The following is a 15,996-nucleotide window of genomic DNA, read 5'->3' on the forward strand; positions in this document are numbered from 1 at the left end:
GAAAAGCATTAGTACAGCTACAGAGGTCATTTTGATAAAAGATTCTGTTTCTCTGAAAATATAAAACTTTAAATATATATCCACTCAATAATATTGTTTCAAATATGTAAAGCTCTGCTTGACAGAAGTAGAAGAAGAAATAGACAGGTCCCCAATTCTAGGGGGAGATTTTAATATATTTTGCCCATATTGTTCAACTAAACAATAGAGGAAAACTCAATTAGGACATACTTTGGAAATACTGTGTAAACTGCCTAGTATATGTATACACAATAGCGTGTCTAGTAACTGATTGCTCATCTGGGAGCGGGGGGAAGGAATGGACTGGAAGGAGCAAGAAGGCTTTGCAGGGAGATAACTATGTTGTGGATCTTGTTTAGGCTGGCGATTACATGAGAATATGAGATTGTTATAACACATCCAGTAAATACTTAAGATGTGTGTATTTAATTGTATATTTTTAAAATCTCAATTACAAAAAACAAAGAAAAGTAAAGCATTCTATGCTGGCCCCACCTGACTAAACAGATTCTTGGGCCTGTTGAGCCCAGCGACCCCCAGTTTGAGACCCCTGGTAGTAAGGACAGTTATACTGTGAGTCTAGACACACGGTTTTTGTGACCATATATGTTTCTGGTTTTAGTCTTCTGAGCTGTAGAATAAGGACTGTGGGGTTGTGAGGGTGATATTGGTTCATAGATAATGACTGTGGGACTTTCAGTGGTTGTCATCATTCAAATGCCATTTTGTAGATCAGCTTTTGGCTTGTTGGTCTGTGTTTGATTTATTAAAGGTTTTTTTTAATAGAAGTCACATTGGTTTATAACATATGTTTCAGGTGTACATCACTATATTTTGACTTTCGTGTAGACTGCAACGTTTTCATCACCAAAAGTCTAGTTGCCATCCATCACCATACACATATGCCCCTTTACTCCTTTCGCCCTTCCCCTCTGGTAACCACTGATCTGTTATTTGTATATATGTGTGTTTGTTTATCTTCCACATATAAGTGAGGTCATACAGTAATTATCTTTCTCCATCTGACTTATTTCACTTAGCATACTACCCTCAAGGTTCATCCACCTATTCGCAAATGGAAGATTTTGTCTTTTTCTATGACTGAGTAGTAGTCCATTGTGTACATATATACACCACTTCTTTATCCATTCATCCCTTGATGGGCACTTAGGTTGTTTCCAAGTCTTGGCTATTGTGTATGGTGCTGCAAGAACATAGGGGTGCATATATCTTTTCAAATTAGTGTTTTCCTGTTCTTTGAAGAAATACTCAGAAGTGGAATTGCTGGATCATATGATATTTCTGTTTTTAGTTCTTCGAGCAATCTCCATACTCTTTTCTGTGGTGGCTGCTTCTGCCTTCCCACCAGCAGTGTATGAAGGTTCCTTTTTCTCCACATCCTCTCCAACACTTGTTGTATCTTGTCTTTTTAATAGTAGATATTCTGGGGGCCGGCCCCCTGTCCTAGTGGTTAAGTTTGACACGTTCTGCTTTGGTGGCCCGGTTTGGTTCCCGGGCGTGGACCTACACCACTCATCAGTGGTTATGCTGTGTGGTGGCGACCCGCTCAGGGTGAACCTTCCTCAGTTAAAAAAAAAAATTAAAAAAGTAGACATTCTGATGGATGTCAGGTGACATCTCATTATAGTTTTGATTTGCATTTCCCTAATAATTAGTGATGTTGAACATCTTTTCATGTGCCTGTTGGCCCTCTGTATATCCTCTTTGGAAAATGTCTGTTCATATCCTCTGCCCATTTTTAAAAGAAATTATTTTATTAAGGTCCTATTGGCTTATAACATTGTGTAAATTTTGGGAGTACGTCATTATGTTTCAGCTTCTCTATAGACTGCATCGTATTCATGACCAGTAGTCTTGTTTTTATCCATCACCATACATGTTTGCCCTTTTACTCCTTTGGCCATCTCCCCACACCTTCCCCTCAATCTGTTCATCTTATCAGTGTGTTTGTTTATTTTCCACATATGACTGAAATCATATGGTATTTGTCTTTCTGAGTCTGACTTATTTTGCTTAGCATAATAATACCCTCAAGGTCCATCCATGTTGTTGCAAATGCAACAATTTTGTGTTTTTTATGGCTGAGTAATAGTCCATTTTGTGTATATACCGTATCTTCTTTCTCCATTCATCTGTTGATGGGCACTTGGGTTGCTTCCAAGTCTTGGCTATAGTCGATAATGTTGGAGTGAACAAAGGGATGCATATATCTTTTTGGATTAGTGATTTCATGTTCTTTGAATAAATACTAGTTGTGAGTTAGCTGGGCCATATGGTATATATGACCAAATATATTCTATTTTTAATTTTTTGAGAAATCTCCATACTGTTTTCCATGGTAGCTGCGCCAGTTTGCAGTCTCACCAGCAGTGTATGAGGGTTCCGTTTTCTCCACATCCTCGCCAACACTTGTTATTTCTTGTCTTGTTAATTGTAGTCATTCTCAGGGGTGTGAGGTGATATCTCCTTGTAATTTTAATTTGCATTTCCCTAATAATTAGTGATGTTGAATGTCTTTTCATGTGCCTGTTGACCATTGATATCTCTTCTTTGGAGAAATGTGTGTTCATGTCCTCGGCTCATTTTCTGGTGGGGTTGTTCAGTTTTCTGTTGTTGAGTTGTATGAGTTCTTTGTATATTTTGGAAATTAACGTGTTTTTGGATATAGGATTTGTAAATATTTTCTCCCAGTTGGTGGTTTGTCTTTTCATTTTGTTGATGGTTTCGTTTGCCTTGCAGAAGCTTTTTAGTCTGATGTAGACCCATTTGTTTATTTTTTCTTTTGTTTCCCTCGACTGAGTAGACATGGTATTCAAAAAGATACAGCTAAGACCGATATCAAAGAGTAGTGCCTATGTTTTCTTCCATGAGTTTTATGATTTTAGGTGTTACATTCAAATCCTTAATCCATTTTCAGTTAATTTTTGTGTGTGGTGTAAGATAATGGTCTAATTTCATTCTTTTGCACGTGGCTGTCCACTTTTCCCAACACTATTTATTTTTTTATTTTTTTAAGTCTTTTGTTTATTGCAGAAACATTGGTTTAAAACATTGTATAAATTTCAGGTTTACATCATTATACTTCTATTTCTGCATAGATTACATCACGTTCACCACCCAAATAGTAATTACAACCCATCATCACACCCATGTGCTGAATTATCCCTTTCACCCTCCTCCCTCCCCCCTTTCCCTCTGGGAACCACCAATCCAATCTCTGTCTCTATGTGTTTGTTTGTTGTTGTTATTATCTGCTACTTAATGAGTGAGATCATACGGTATTTGCCTTCTCTCTCTGACTTATTTCACTTTGCATAATACCCTCAATGTCCATCCATGTTGTCACAAATGGCTGGATTTCATCGTTTCTTATGGCTGAGTAGTATTCCATTGTGTATATATACCACATCTTCTTTATCCATTTGTCCCTTGATGGGCACTTAGGTTGATTCCAAGTCTTGGCTATTGTGAATAACGCTGCAATGAACACAGAGGTGCATGTATCTTTATGCATTGGTGTTTTCATGTTCTTTGGATAAATACCCAGCAGTGGAATAGCTGGATCATATGGTAGTTCTATCCTTAATTTTTTGAGGAATCTCCATAGTGTTTTCCATAGTGGCTGCACCAGTTTGCACTCCCACCAGCAGTGTATGAGAGTTCCCTTCTGTCCACATCCTCTCCAGCACATGTTGTTTCCTGTCTTGTTAATTATAGCCATTCTGACAGGCGTGAGGTGTTATCTCATTGTAGTTTTGATTTGCGTTTCCCTGATAGTTAATGATGTTTAACATCTTTTCATGTGCCCGTTGGCCATCTGTATATCTTCTTTGGAGAAATGTCTGTTCAGGTCTTTTGCCCATTTTTTAATTGGGTTGTTAGTTTTCTTGTTGTTGAGATGCATGAGTTCTGTATATATTTTGGAGATTAACCTTTTATCAGATGTTTGGTTTGAAAGTATCTTCTCCCAATTGTTGGGTTGTCTTTTCGTTTTGTTGATGTTTTCCTGTGCTGTGCAGAAGCTTTTTAGTTTGATGTAGTCCCATTTATTTTTTCTGTTGTTTCTCTTGCCCGGTCAGACATAGTACTTGAAAATATGTTGCTAAGACCAGTGTCGAAGAGCGTATTGCCTATGTTTTCTTCTAGAAGTTTCATAGCTTCAGGTCTTACATTCAAGTCTTTAATCCATTTTGAGTTAATTTTTGTGTATGGTGTAAGGTAAGGGTCTACTTTCATTTTTTTTGCATGTGGCTGTCCAGTTTTCCCAGCACCATTTGTTGAAGAGACTTTCTTTTCTCCATTGTATGTTCTTGGCTCCTTTGTCGAAAATTAGCAGTCCATAGATGTGTGGGTTTATTTCTGGGCTTTCAATTCTATTCCATTGATCTGTGTGTCTGTTTTTGTGGCAGTACCATGCTGTTTTGGTTACTAAAGCTTTGTAGTATATTTTGAAATCAGGGAGTGTGACACCTCCAGCTTTGTTCTTTTTTCTCAGGATTCCTTTAGCTATTCGGGGTCTTTTGTTGTTCCATATAAATTTTAGGATTCTTTGTTCTATTTCTGTGAAAAATGTTGTTGGAACTTTGATAGGGATTGCATTGAATCCATAGATTGCTTTAGGAAGTATGGACATCTTAACTATGTTAATTCTTCCAATCCAAGAGCACGGAATATCTTTCCATTTCTTTGTGTCGTCTTCAATTTCTTTCAGCAATGTTTTATAGTTTTCGGTGTACAGATCTTTCACCTCTTTGGTTAAGTCTGTTCCTAGGTTTGTATTCTTTTTGTTGCAATTGTAAATGGGATTGTATTCTTAATTTCTCTTTCTGCTACTTCATTGTTAGTGTATAGAAATGCAACTGATTTTTGTATGTTGATTTTGTATCCTGCAACTTTATCATATTCGTTTATTACTTCTAAAAGTTTTCTGGTGGATTCTTTAGGGTTTTCTATATATAAAATCATGTCATTTGCAAATAGTGAGAGTTTCACTTCTTCCTTTCCAGTTTGGATCCCTTTTATTTCTTTTTCTTGCCTGATTGCTCTGGCTAGGACTTCCAGTACTAGGTTAAATAGGAGTGGTAGGAGTGGGCATCCTTGTCTGGTTCCTGTTCTTAGAGGTAGCTTTCAGTTTTTCACCATTGAGGATGATATTAGCTGTGGGTTTGTCATATATGGCCTTTGTTATGTTGAGATACTTTTCCTCTATACCCATTTTATTCAGAGTGTTTATCATAAATGGATGCTGTATCTTGTCAAATAGTTTCTCTGCATCTATTGAGATTATCATGTGATTTTTATTCTTCATTTTATTAATGTAGTGTATTACATTGATTGATTTGCAGATGTTGAACCGTCCCTGCATACCTGGAATAAATAAACCTGATCATGGTGTATAATCTTTTTAATGTGGTTGTATGTGACTTGCTAGTATTTTGTTGAGGATTTTTGCATCGATGTTCATCAGTGATATTGGCCTGTAATTTTCTTTTTTTGTGTTGTCCTTGTCTGGTTTTGGTATCAGGGTAATGTTGGCTTTGTAGAATGAGTTAGGGAGCTTCCCCTCATCTTCAATTTTTTGAAAGAGTTTGAGAAGGATAAGTATTAAGTCTTCTTTGAATGTTTGGTGGAATTCACCAGGGAAGACGTCTGGCCCTGGACTTTTATTTTTCGGAAGGTTTTTGATTACTGTTTCGATCTCTTTTCTGGTGATTGGTCTATTCAAATCTCTATTTTTTCTTGACCCAGTTTTGGAAGGTTGTATGATTCTAAGAATTTATCCGTTTCTTCCAGATTGTCAAATTTGTTGGCATATAGCTTTTCATAGTATTCTCTTATAATCTTTTGCATTTCTGAGGTGTCTGTTGTAATTTCTGCTTTTTCATTTCTGATTTTATTTATTTGAGCCTTCTCTCTTTTTTTCTTGGTGAGTCTAGCTAAAGGTTTGTCAATTTTGTTTATCTTTCCAAAGAACCGGCTTTTGGTGTTATTAATTTTTTCAATTGTTTTTTTGGTCTTTATTTCATTTATTTCTGCTCTGATTTTTATCATTTCCCTTCTTCTACTGATTTTGGGCTTTGTTCTTCTTTTTCTAGTTCCTTTGGGTGCATTGTTAGATTGTTTATTTGAGATTTTTCTTGTTTGTTGAGATAGACCTGTATTGCTATAAACTTCCCTCTTAGAACCGCTTTTGCTGTATCCCATAAATTCTGGCGTGTCGTGTTTTCATTTTCATTTGTCTCCAGGTATTTTTTTTTATTTCTCCTTTGATTTCTTCGTTGACCCAATCGTTTTTCAGTAGCATATTTCGTTTAATCTCCACGTATTTGTGGCTTTTCTGATTTTCTTCCTATAGTTGATTTCTAGTTTCATACCATTGTGGTCAGAAAAGATACTTGGTACTATTTAAATTTTCTTAAATTTATGTAGACTTGTTTTGTGGCCTAATATGTGATCAATCCTGGAGAAGGTTCCCTGTGCATTTGAAAAGAACATGTATTCTTCGGTTTTTGGATGGAATGCTCTGTATATATCAATGTGTTCAAGTGTGTCATATAAGGCCAATGTTTCCTTATTGATCTTCTGTTTGGATGATCTATCCTTGGTGTAAATGGAGTGTTAAAGTCCCCTACTATTATTGTGTTATGTCTGTTTCTCTTTTTATGTCTGTTAATAATTGCTTTATATATTTAGGTGTTCTTATCTTGGGTGCGTAGATATTTACAAGTGTTATATCCTTTTTTTGGATTGTTCCCTTGATCATTATGTAATGCCCTTGTCTCTTTTTACAGTTTTTGTTTTAAAGTCTATTTTGTCTGATATGATTATTGCTACCCCAGCTTTCTTTTCATTGCTATTTGCATGGAGTATCTTTTTCCATCCTTTCATTTTCAGTTTGTGAGTTTCTTTAGGTCTGAAGTGTGTCTCTTGTATGCAGCATATATATCGGTCTTGTTTTTTTATCCAATCAGCCACCCTGTGCCTTTTAATTGGAGCATTTAGTCCATTGATGTTTAAAGTAGCTATTGATAAGTGTGTACTTACTGTCATTTTTAAACTCTTTTTTTCTCAGTGTGTTATTAGTCCTCTATACAGAATTGATGAACTCTTTAGTTTGATCTCTGTCTGAAAGCTCTACTCTAACTCCCTTCCTCTCTCATTTTATGTTTTTGACATCATATCTAATCTATTTTTTGTGCATTTGTATCCATTACCCTCTTATCATGGAAATAGATAATTTTTCCTATTGGTGGTCTCCTCTTTTCCCCTGAAATCAGTCCCTTTAACATTTCTTGTAGCACTGGTTTCTTGGTGACAAACTCCTTTCATTTTTGCTTGTCTGGGAATCTTTTTATCTCTCCATGCATTTTGAGTGATAACCTTGCTGGGTAGAGTATTCTTCGCTGTAAGTTTTTTCCTTTTAGCATTTTAAATATATCATGTCACTCCCTTCTAGCCTGTAAGGTTTCTGCTGAGAAGTCAGCTGATAGCCTTATGGGGTTTCTTTTGTATGTAACTTGTCTTTCTCTTGCGGCTTTTAGGTTTCTTTTTTTATCTTTAACTCTGGACATTTTGTTTATGATGTGTCTTGGTGTTGGCCTCTTTGGGTTTATCTTTTTTGGTGCTCTCTGTGCTTCCTGTACCTGGATATTTGTTTTCTTCCTTAGGTTAGGGAAGTTTTCATCTATTATTTCATCAAATAGATTCTCTGCCCCTTTGTCTCACTCTTCTCCTTCTGGGACACCTGTAACACGGATGTTAGTGCGCTTGATGTTGCCCTAGAGGTCCCTTAGACTGTCCTCACTCTTTTTAATTCTTTTTTCTTTTAGCTGTTCAGCTTGGGTAATTTCTTCTAGTGTTTTGTCCAGCTCACAGATCCGTTCTTCTGTATTCTCTACTCTGCTTTTGAGTTCCTCTGGTGAATTTTTCATTTCCAGTAGTGTATTTTTCATTTCTGATTTTTTTTTTATATCTTGCATTTCTTTGTTGACATTCTCACGGAGTTCATCTGTTCTTCTCCCCAGCTAAGTGAGTATCCTTAACACTCTTTGTTTGAACTCTCTGTTGGGTTGGTTGCTCATTTCTGTTTCATTTAGTTCCTTTTCTGGGGTTTTGTCCTGTTCCCTTGCTTGGAATGGGTTCCTTTGCCTTCTCAGTTTGCCTCTTTCCCTGTGATTGTGTCTGTGTATTAGGTAGGTCAGCTACATCTTCTGCTCTTGGATAGGTGACCTTATATAAGTGATGCCTTAGGAGGTCTGTAGTGTGCTTCCCTCAGTTCTCAATGTTCCAGGAGTGACCCCTTTGTTGGCTACATGTGTCCTTCTGTTGTGGTGTGTTTGCTCTCCCTGTAGGCGCCCAGGGAGGCTGAGTTATGTTCCTGGCCAGTTGTTGTAATGCTCAGCTGCTTGTAGTTGTTGTGGACCCTTCAGTCTCTTTATCAGGTGTGGGGAGCCCCAGCACAGTTGGCTACAAGTTCTAATACCACATTTGTGTTGCAGTATTTCTTTTAAGTGAGTAGGCCCCCAGCGTCGCAGGTTGTTTAGGTTCAGGGGCTTACAATTGCTATAAGCCTCCAGCCTTTAGGTCTCTTGTCAGCTCTCTGAGGATTGCAGCTGGGTGGGGCTGGCCTCAGGCATGGGAGCACCCAGTTGTTTCAGGCTTTGGAAGGTGGGGCAAACCCCCTATGTGGGTCTTTGAGAAGCACAAGTCTTCTGCAGCTGACAAGCCCCGCTGCTCACAGGTCCACACACATACAGTCAACACAGTCCTGCCCCCTGTGCGCGCCCCGACATCTTGAAGTGGACCCAGTCTCTCCACAGTGGGAGCCCCACACACTCCACCACCACCCCACACTCTCCACCTGCTCCTTGTGCACGCCCTGCCACGCTGAAGTGGGCTCAGTCGCCAGGCTGCAGAGAATCCAGTCACCAATCTGCAGGCCCACAAGTTCCCTGAGAGCTTGTTGTTGGGTGGGGCCAGTCCCTAGGGTGGGCTGCCTGCCCTGGCTGAGCTGGATTAAATCGGTGCTCTGGTGGGTGGAGCAGACTCTGGGCTAGCAGGCCCCAGGGAGAACTCCAATGGTGTCTGTGGCAGCATGCCCACACTAGGCCACAACAATGGCCACCGCCAATGTCCCAGTCCCTGGAGAGGTCTCACCTCTCACTGCAATGCACTCAGAGCCTGTCAGGTGAGTCTTTTTTCACCAAAGCACTGTGCTCCTTTCTTTCTGGTGATTTTCGGTTGCTTTCTGAAACGGGTGAATTTGCGTGTGGGCCCTTTAAGAGCCGGTTTTAATTTTTTTGTGAATCAGCTTTTCTGGGGGTACTCCCCAATGTTTTAGTAGCAGGCAAAGTCAGATATTATGCCACTTGTCTCGATTGTGCTGGATCTACAAAATGCCTCCCTGGCTCCGGGCCCTGTTCCTCCAGGGAGAGCTGCGTACCTTTGGGCTGCTCCCGGGCAGCCATAAAGCACTGCAGGTTGTGAAGGTGGCGTTTTTTCTCTCCAGAAGGCAGTTTCTGCCTCTTCCACTTCAATTAGGATTGTCCTTTGGTGCAGGAGTTCCTCTTATCCAGTTTTCAGTTCTCTCTCAGGGGTAATTTTTCCACGAGTAGTTGTGAATTGGCTGTGTTTGCGGGAGGAGGTGAGTTCAGAGTCTGCCTATGCTGCCATCTTGACTTTTTCTGTCCCCAACACTATTTATTGAAGAGACTTTCTTTTCTCCATTTTATGTTCTTGGCTCATTTGTCAAAGATTAGCTGTCCATAGGTGTGTGGTTTCATTTCTGGGCTCTCAGTTCTGTTCCATTGATCTGTGTGTCAGTTTTTCTGCAAGTACCATGCTGTTTTGATTACAATAGGTTTGTAGTATATTTTGAAATCAGGGAGTGTGATATCTCCAGCTTTGTTCTTTTTTCTCAGGATTCCTTTTGCTATTCAGTGTCTTTTGTTTTTCCATATAAATTTTAGGAATGTTCTATATCTGTGAAGAATGTCATTGAGATTCTGATTGGGATTGCATTGACTCTGTAGATTGTTTTAGGTAATATGGACAGTTTAACTGTGTTAATTTTTGCAATCCATAAGCATAGAATCTCCATTTTTTTCTGTCTTCTTCCAGTTCTTTCAACAATGTCTTACAGTTTTGAATGTACAATTTTTCACATCCTTGGTTAAATTTATTTCTAGGTATTCTTTTTGTTGCGGTTGTAGATGGGATGTTATTCTTGATTTCTCTTTCTGCTAGTTGTTTGTTAGTGCATACAAATGCAACTGATTTTTGTATGTTGATTTTGTACCCTGTAACATTACGGTATTTGTTCATTATTTCTAATAGTTTCTTGCTGGATTCTTTAGGGTTTTGTATGTGTAGAATCACGCTGTCTGCAAATACTGACACTTTTACTTCTTTTCCACTTTGGATTCCTTCTTTTTCTTTTTCTTGCCTTATTTCTTTGGCTAGGACTTTCACTACTATGTTGAATAAGATTGGTGAGAGTGAGCATCCTTCTCTTGTTCCTATTCATAGAGGAATAGCTTTGTATTTCAGCATGAAGTATGACAATGGCCGTGGGTTTGTGGTATATGGCTTTCATTATGTTAATGTACTTTTTTTCTTTACCTGTTTTATTGACATTTTTTTATCATAAACAGAGAGTGAATCTTGTCAGATTCTTTTTCTGCATCTATTGAGATGATCATGTGATTTTTATTCTTCGTTTCTTTAATGTGGTGTATTGCACTGATTTGCCAGTGTTTAACCATCCTTGCGTCCCTGGCATAAATCCTACTTGATGGTGGTGTATTATCCTTTTACACCAAATTGTTGTATTCAATTTGCTAATATTTTGTTGAGGATTTGTGCATCCATGTTCATCAATGATATTGTTCTGTAATTTTCCTTTTTTGTGTTATTCTTGTCAGGTTTTGGTATCAGGGTAATGTTGGTCTTGTAAAATGAGTTAGGGAGCATCCCATCTTCTTCAGTTTTTTGGAAGGGTTTGAGAAAGATAGGTATTAACTTGTCTTTGCGTATTTGGGAGAAGTCACCAGAGAAGCCATCCAGTCCTGGATTTTTGCTTTTGTGGAGGTTTTTTATTACTGTTTCAGTCTATTTACTTGTGATAGGTCTATTCAGATTCTCTATTTCTTCTTGATTTCGTTTTGGGAGGTTGTATGATTCTAAGAATTTATTTATTTCTTCTAGGTTATCCAATTTGTTGGTGTATAGCTTTTTATTGTATTGTCTTAATCCTTCGTATTTCTGTGGTATCCATTGTAATTTTTTCTATTGCATTTGTGATTTTATTTGAACCTTTTTTTTTTGAAGTGAGTCTAGCTAAGGGTTTGTCAATTTTGTGTAGCTTTTTAAAGAGCAAGATCTAAGTTTCATTGATCTTTTGTCGTCTTTATCGTCTCTGTTTTATTCATTTCTGTTCTTATTTTTATTATTTCCTTCCTTCTACCGACTGTGGACCTCATTTGTTCTTTTTCTAGTTCTTTTAGGTGCAGTGTTAAACTTTATTTGAGGTTTGTCTTGTTCTTTGCTGTAGGTCTGTATTGCTATAAATTTCCCTGTAAGTACTGCTTTTGCTGCATCTCATAGGTTTTGGTATATTGTGTTTTCATTTTGTTTTGTCTCTAGGTATTTTTTTATTTCTTCCTTGATTTCTTCATTGAACCAATACTTGTTCAGTAGCATGTTGTTTAGTCTCCACATATTTGTGACTTTTCCAGCTTTCTTCTTGTAGTTGATTTCTGCTTTCATACCATTGTGGTCTGAAAAGATGCTTGATAGGATTTGTCTTTCCCTAAATTTATTGAGATTTGTTTTGTTTCCCAGCATATGGTCTATCTTAGAGAATGTTCCATGTGTACTCAAGAAGAATATGTATTATGCTGATTTTGGATGGAATGTTCTATATTTATCTGTCAAGTCCATCTGGTCTGGAGTTTCATGCAAGGCCAGTGTTTCATTCTTGACTCTGTCTGGATGATCTATCCATTGATGTTAGTGCAGTATTAATGTCTCTACTATTATTGTGTTGCTGTCATTTTCTTGTATGTTTGTTAATGGTTGCTTTATATACTTTTGTTCATGTATGTTAGGTGCATATATATTAGTAAAAGTTCTATTTTCTTGGTGGAATCGCCCCTTGATCAGTATATAATGTCCATCTTTGTCTCTTGTTCCCTTTTTTGGCTTGAAGTCTATTTTGTCTCATATGAGTATGGATACACATTGTCTTTTGGTTGCCATTTGCTTGGAGTATCATCTCCCATTCCATCACTCTCAGCCTATGTTTGTATTTAGAGCTGGGGTGGGTCTCCTGGAGGCAGCATATTGTCAGGTCTTGTTCTGTTATCCAGCCACTATGTGTATTTTGATTGGTGAATTCAATCTATTTACATTCAGAGTGATTTTTGATATATGATGGCTTAATATTGCCATTTTATCATTTATTCTCTAGTTTTTCTGTGTTTGCAGTGTTTCTTTCTCCTTGTGTTTCTGTCTGCCATTTCAGTTTGGTGGTTTTCTGTCTTGTGTTTCTCAGTTTCCACTTTTTATGTTTTGTGACTCTGCTCTGAATTATTGTTTTGTCTTTACCACGAGGTTTGTATACAAGATCTCATAGATGAGATAGTCGTTTTTCTGCTGATAGCATCTTATGTCCATTTGCCTATGTAGGTTCCATGCTTTTCCTCTTCCTGGTGTGTTTTTGTTGTCACAAGTTATTTCTTTTTGTATTGCAAGTTTATGACCAGATTGAAGTGTTTAGTTATTATTAACATCTTTTTTCTCCTGAGCATTTGTGTTATGATTGTTTGCTAACTTATTCTGATGTTGAGTTGCAGTTTTCTGATTGTCTATTTATCACCTTGTTCAAAGCTTTGTATACTTTTGCCTTTTTGTTTCAGGTAGGAGGGCTCCTTTCAACCTTTCTTGTAAGGCAGATCTGGTGGTGATGAACTTCCTCACCTTTTGTTTGTTGGGGATAGCCTTTATTTCTGATTCATACGTGAAGGATAACTTTGCTGAATAGAGTATTTTTAGCTGGCAGTGTTTTTTGATTTTTTTAAAATTTTTTTGTGTGTGTGTGTGAGGAACATCAGTCCTGAGCTAACATCCATGCTAATCCTCCTCTTTTTGCTGAGGAAGACCGGCTCTGAGCTAACATCTATTGCCAGTCCTCCTCCTTTTTTTTCCCCCAAAGCCTCAGTAGATAGTTGTGTGTCGTAGTTGCACATCCTTCTAGGTGCTGTAAAGCTGGCAGTGTTTAATTTTGAATATTTTAAATATATCATTTCACTCTTTCCTAGCCTGTAGATTTTCTGCTGAGAAATCCATTGATAGCCTAATAGGGCTTCCTTTGTAAGTTATTTTCTTCTCCCAGTCTGCCCTTAATATTTTTCCTTTGTCATTGACTTGTGACAATTTTAATTTAGTGTGCAATGGAGAAGATCTGTTTGTGTTGAGATAATTAGATGTTCTATTAGCCTCATGTCCTTCTGTATCCAGTTCCTTCCCCAGGTTTGGGAAGTTCTCAGCTACTGTTTCTTTGAATAAGCTCTCTGCTCCTTTCTCTCTCTCTTCTCCTTTTGGGATACCCGTTGTCCATGTGTTGCTTTTCTTAATTGAGTTGGATATTTCTCATAGCATTTCTCCATCTTTTGAAAATTTTACTTCTCTCTCCTCTTCCACCTAAATCATTTCTGGATTTCTTTGAACTTGTTCATTCTCTTTTCTGTATGTTCTTTTCTATTTCCAATGCTTTTTTTAAATTCTTAATCTCATTTATGTGCTCCTCAGCTCCCAAATTTTTTTTTTTTTTTTTCAATTTACATCTCTTTGGTGAAGTATTCCTTCTGGTTGTTAATTTTATTCTTGAGTTCAGTAAACTGTCTTTCTGAGTATTCTTGTAAGCCTTGGTGTTTTTTCATGACAGCTATCTTGAATTCTTTAGATTGCAGTCTTCCATGACTTGAAGTTCAGCTTCTAGAGAAATGTCATTTTTTTCTTATTCTACTGGGTTACTTTTGTTGTTCTTGGTGGCTAGTGAGTTGTTCCTCTACCGGTGCATTTGGGGTACAAAATATTTTTCTTATTTGGGTAAGCTTTATTTTGATTCTGAGCTGCTTCTATTGTATTTGAGAGCCTGCAATTTCCACCCTCCACTGTCTCTGCCAGACAAGTCATGAGTAATCTCATTGAGCTGCTTGTGCCTCTGAAGTTGCTGGTTCTTTGCTGCCTACAATGTTGCTGCAGTTGTGGGTGTCACTGTAGGGTCACTGGAGTGAGAGCACTTCTGCTGATTCTGGTGTTGCCTGGGCAGCCCAGGGCCAATCTTCCTCAGCAAAAAGAGGAGGATTGGCAATGGGTGTTATCTCAGGGCTAATCTTCCTCACCAAAAAACAACAAATAATTGTGAAATACAGAATGTTAAGAGATAATTGGAGAAACATGAAGGAAGTTTATGAAAGAAACAAATAAATATAAACGCCAATTGTGTACAAAATGGAACTGATAAGTAAAATGAAGAGGTGCTTGTTGGAAAAAGACTCATAAAATAGATAGATGTTGGGGAAAGTGTGATATGGCACTTTTTGCCAAGGAAAGGGGATAGTGCAGACCTGTTTGATTTGAATGCTTCCCACAAAGACTTGTGTGGGCATCCCAGGACTTGAATGTATTCTGAGTTCTTTTGTATAATCATTGACATACTTTTTCTAATCTTTTAGGGTCAGATGTGAAAGACCTAATGATTATTTTCCTTTTTTCCATTTTTGTATTCAGGAACCAGTGGAATATATGTGTTTTTGTGTGTGTGCAGGACACTTGTTATTTTCTCACTTCCTTGATTGTTTTCCATTATCAGTGATGAATTTGTATATCAATTATTATTTTAATGTCTGTATTCTCCAGCAGGGTTGTTGGACCTTTAATGACTAGGATGTTGTCTGTATAGGTTAGTACCCTCAACTGAGTGTCTACTACATTTTCATTATCTAGTGAAAGCGTCAAGGAGTAAGGCGGGGATAAGAACTTAAAAGGAAGGCCATGCAGAGCTTCAGACTTCACCAGCGTCCATCAAAGGAGGCTCCAGAGTGTTGAGCTAATAAAAGATTTCATTTTTCTTCTCTTCATATGCCCAGGAGCAGTCTTGACCAGTGCCGTCTGGTAGAATTTGTAGATCATGTATATATTGAAAATATTTACTTAAGCATATAAGCAATATAAGAAAAATTAAGATATTTTACGTTATTATCTATATTGAAAGTGTTCTGAATTGACCGGACACTAATTTTTTGTGAGATGTATTTGCTTTGTGTTTAGATCATACGGAATTTACAGTTGAAAGATTAGGTTCAGATATTCAAGTTGTTCCAAATACATAAATGAGTTATATAAGCTCTCAGTGAGATACCTGATACAGATGGTACTCAGTAAATGGTAATTGATGTTACTGATACTCTTGGTATAGAGCATACTGTTTTAGTAGCTTTTAGGTCCTCCCTGTACAATATAGAGTCCTTTGGTCTGGACCTGAGTAGTCATGCTGCTGGTTTATCTAGGAGGATGTGAAGTGGGCCAGAGAATGCTGTTCTCTAAGTCAACTCCTGGTATATATGCATTAGGTAGAGTGGTTGCATAATCTCATTCATCAAGTTTATTGCCTTGACAGATGAAGAGTCACATTCTTCAGGACTTAAGTTTCTTTCCCTGTAAAATGAAACCATTAGGATTTCCTGATGGACATCATGGCTCACAGTCCTATTTTGTGGCTTCAGGTGAGACAAGACTCTTCTGACATTTGATGGCAGTAGTGTGTATTTGTGTGAGATTTCCTGAGTGTGAAGGGGGATATTTGGGAATTTCAAGCTAGAATGGAATGACTTCCAGGCAAGTGAATGTGAGAACTATGGTCACCTCTAGATCCTCATGCCTTTTTTTCTT

The 15,996-nt window shown here is 37.7% G+C and overlaps 1 protein-coding gene across 1 annotated transcript in view; it reads left to right on the forward strand.

Annotated features, from left to right (window-relative positions):
• Positions 1 to 15,996, forward strand: part of LOC101401286 (uncharacterized) — a 32,991-nt gene that overhangs the window by 3,512 nt on the left and 13,483 nt on the right. Inside the window, 1 exon segment of the mRNA XM_087425279.1 lies at positions 15,725 to 15,830. Coding sequence (XP_087281405.1) covers positions 15,792 to 15,830 — 39 coding nt within the window. The 5' untranslated portion in view covers positions 15,725 to 15,791.

The sequence above is a fragment of the Ceratotherium simum genome, chromosome 39 (genome assembly GCF_057802395.1).
Source record: "Ceratotherium simum simum isolate JZ-2026a chromosome 39, ASM5780239v1, whole genome shotgun sequence".
In the NCBI taxonomy this organism is placed as follows: Eukaryota; Metazoa; Chordata; class Mammalia; order Perissodactyla; family Rhinocerotidae; genus Ceratotherium; species Ceratotherium simum.